The 714-nt window shown below is 55.0% G+C and overlaps 1 protein-coding gene across 1 annotated transcript in view; it reads left to right on the top strand.

Moving 5' to 3' along the window:
* Nucleotides 1–622: 622 nt before the first annotated feature.
* Nucleotides 623–714, top strand: part of LOC106900327 (CREB-regulated transcription coactivator 2-like) — a 12788-nt gene continuing 12696 nt past the window's right edge. The window contains exon 1 of the mRNA XM_014962345.1: nucleotides 623–626. Coding sequence (XP_014817831.1) covers nucleotides 623–626 — 4 coding nt within the window. The remainder of the gene's footprint in view (nucleotides 627–714) is intronic.

Raw genomic sequence — 714 nt, 5'->3', positions numbered from 1 at the left:
CTCCGTGGGTCCCCCCCACATCGTGTCCCACCGGATTTAGGCAAGGAGGTGACAGCGCCGTCCCCCCCACAACCCTCAGGATGGGGATGGGGGGGGTTTCTGCCCCACTCCCGCCGTGGGGGGGGGTGTAACAGCCCCTTAAGTTTTGCTGGGTGTTTCCTGGAGGGTTTTTTGGGGTTTTTTTGGCTTTTTCCAGCCTCTGCCCCCCCCGGGGGGGTCCTGGCTCGGAGAGAGCAGAGCAGGATCCCAAGACCTTAAGCCCCAGCGCGACTCCTCGCGCTAATCCCTCGGTGCCAGCGCAGCCAGATGTTGACTAAATCTCCCTTTTTTTAAAATTTTTTGGTGTTTTTTTGTTGTTTTATTTTTTTATTATTATTATTGTTGGGTTTTTCTTTTCTCCCTGCCTTAAATCTGGATTTTTGCTGCTCTTAACCCTGGGACTTTGCCGTCGCAGGTTTCCCTTTCCCTCCTTTCCTCCAACCCCCTTTTCGAGCTGCTTTTTTTCTTCATCTCCTCTTTCCCCCCCCCCGGGGGGTTTTTTTTTTTTGCCCCCCCCCTTCCCCAGGGGGTCCCAGTGGTGTCTGGGGGGGGCTCAGGGAATCCAGAGGGAAGGTGGATTCCTATGGGCTTGGATTGAGGGATTGAGGGATTGGGGGATTTGGGGAGACCCTCCTTCTTTCCTGGAGTGAGGGGGGGGGACACATCCCCTTTTTT

Source organism: Calidris pugnax, unplaced genomic scaffold, assembly GCF_001431845.1.
Source record: "Calidris pugnax isolate Ruff unplaced genomic scaffold, ASM143184v1 scaffold2018, whole genome shotgun sequence".
Lineage (NCBI taxonomy): Eukaryota > Metazoa > Chordata > Aves > Charadriiformes > Scolopacidae > Calidris > Calidris pugnax.
The sequence above is the reverse complement of the archived record's forward strand: the minus strand, read 5'-3'. Positions and strand labels throughout refer to the sequence as shown.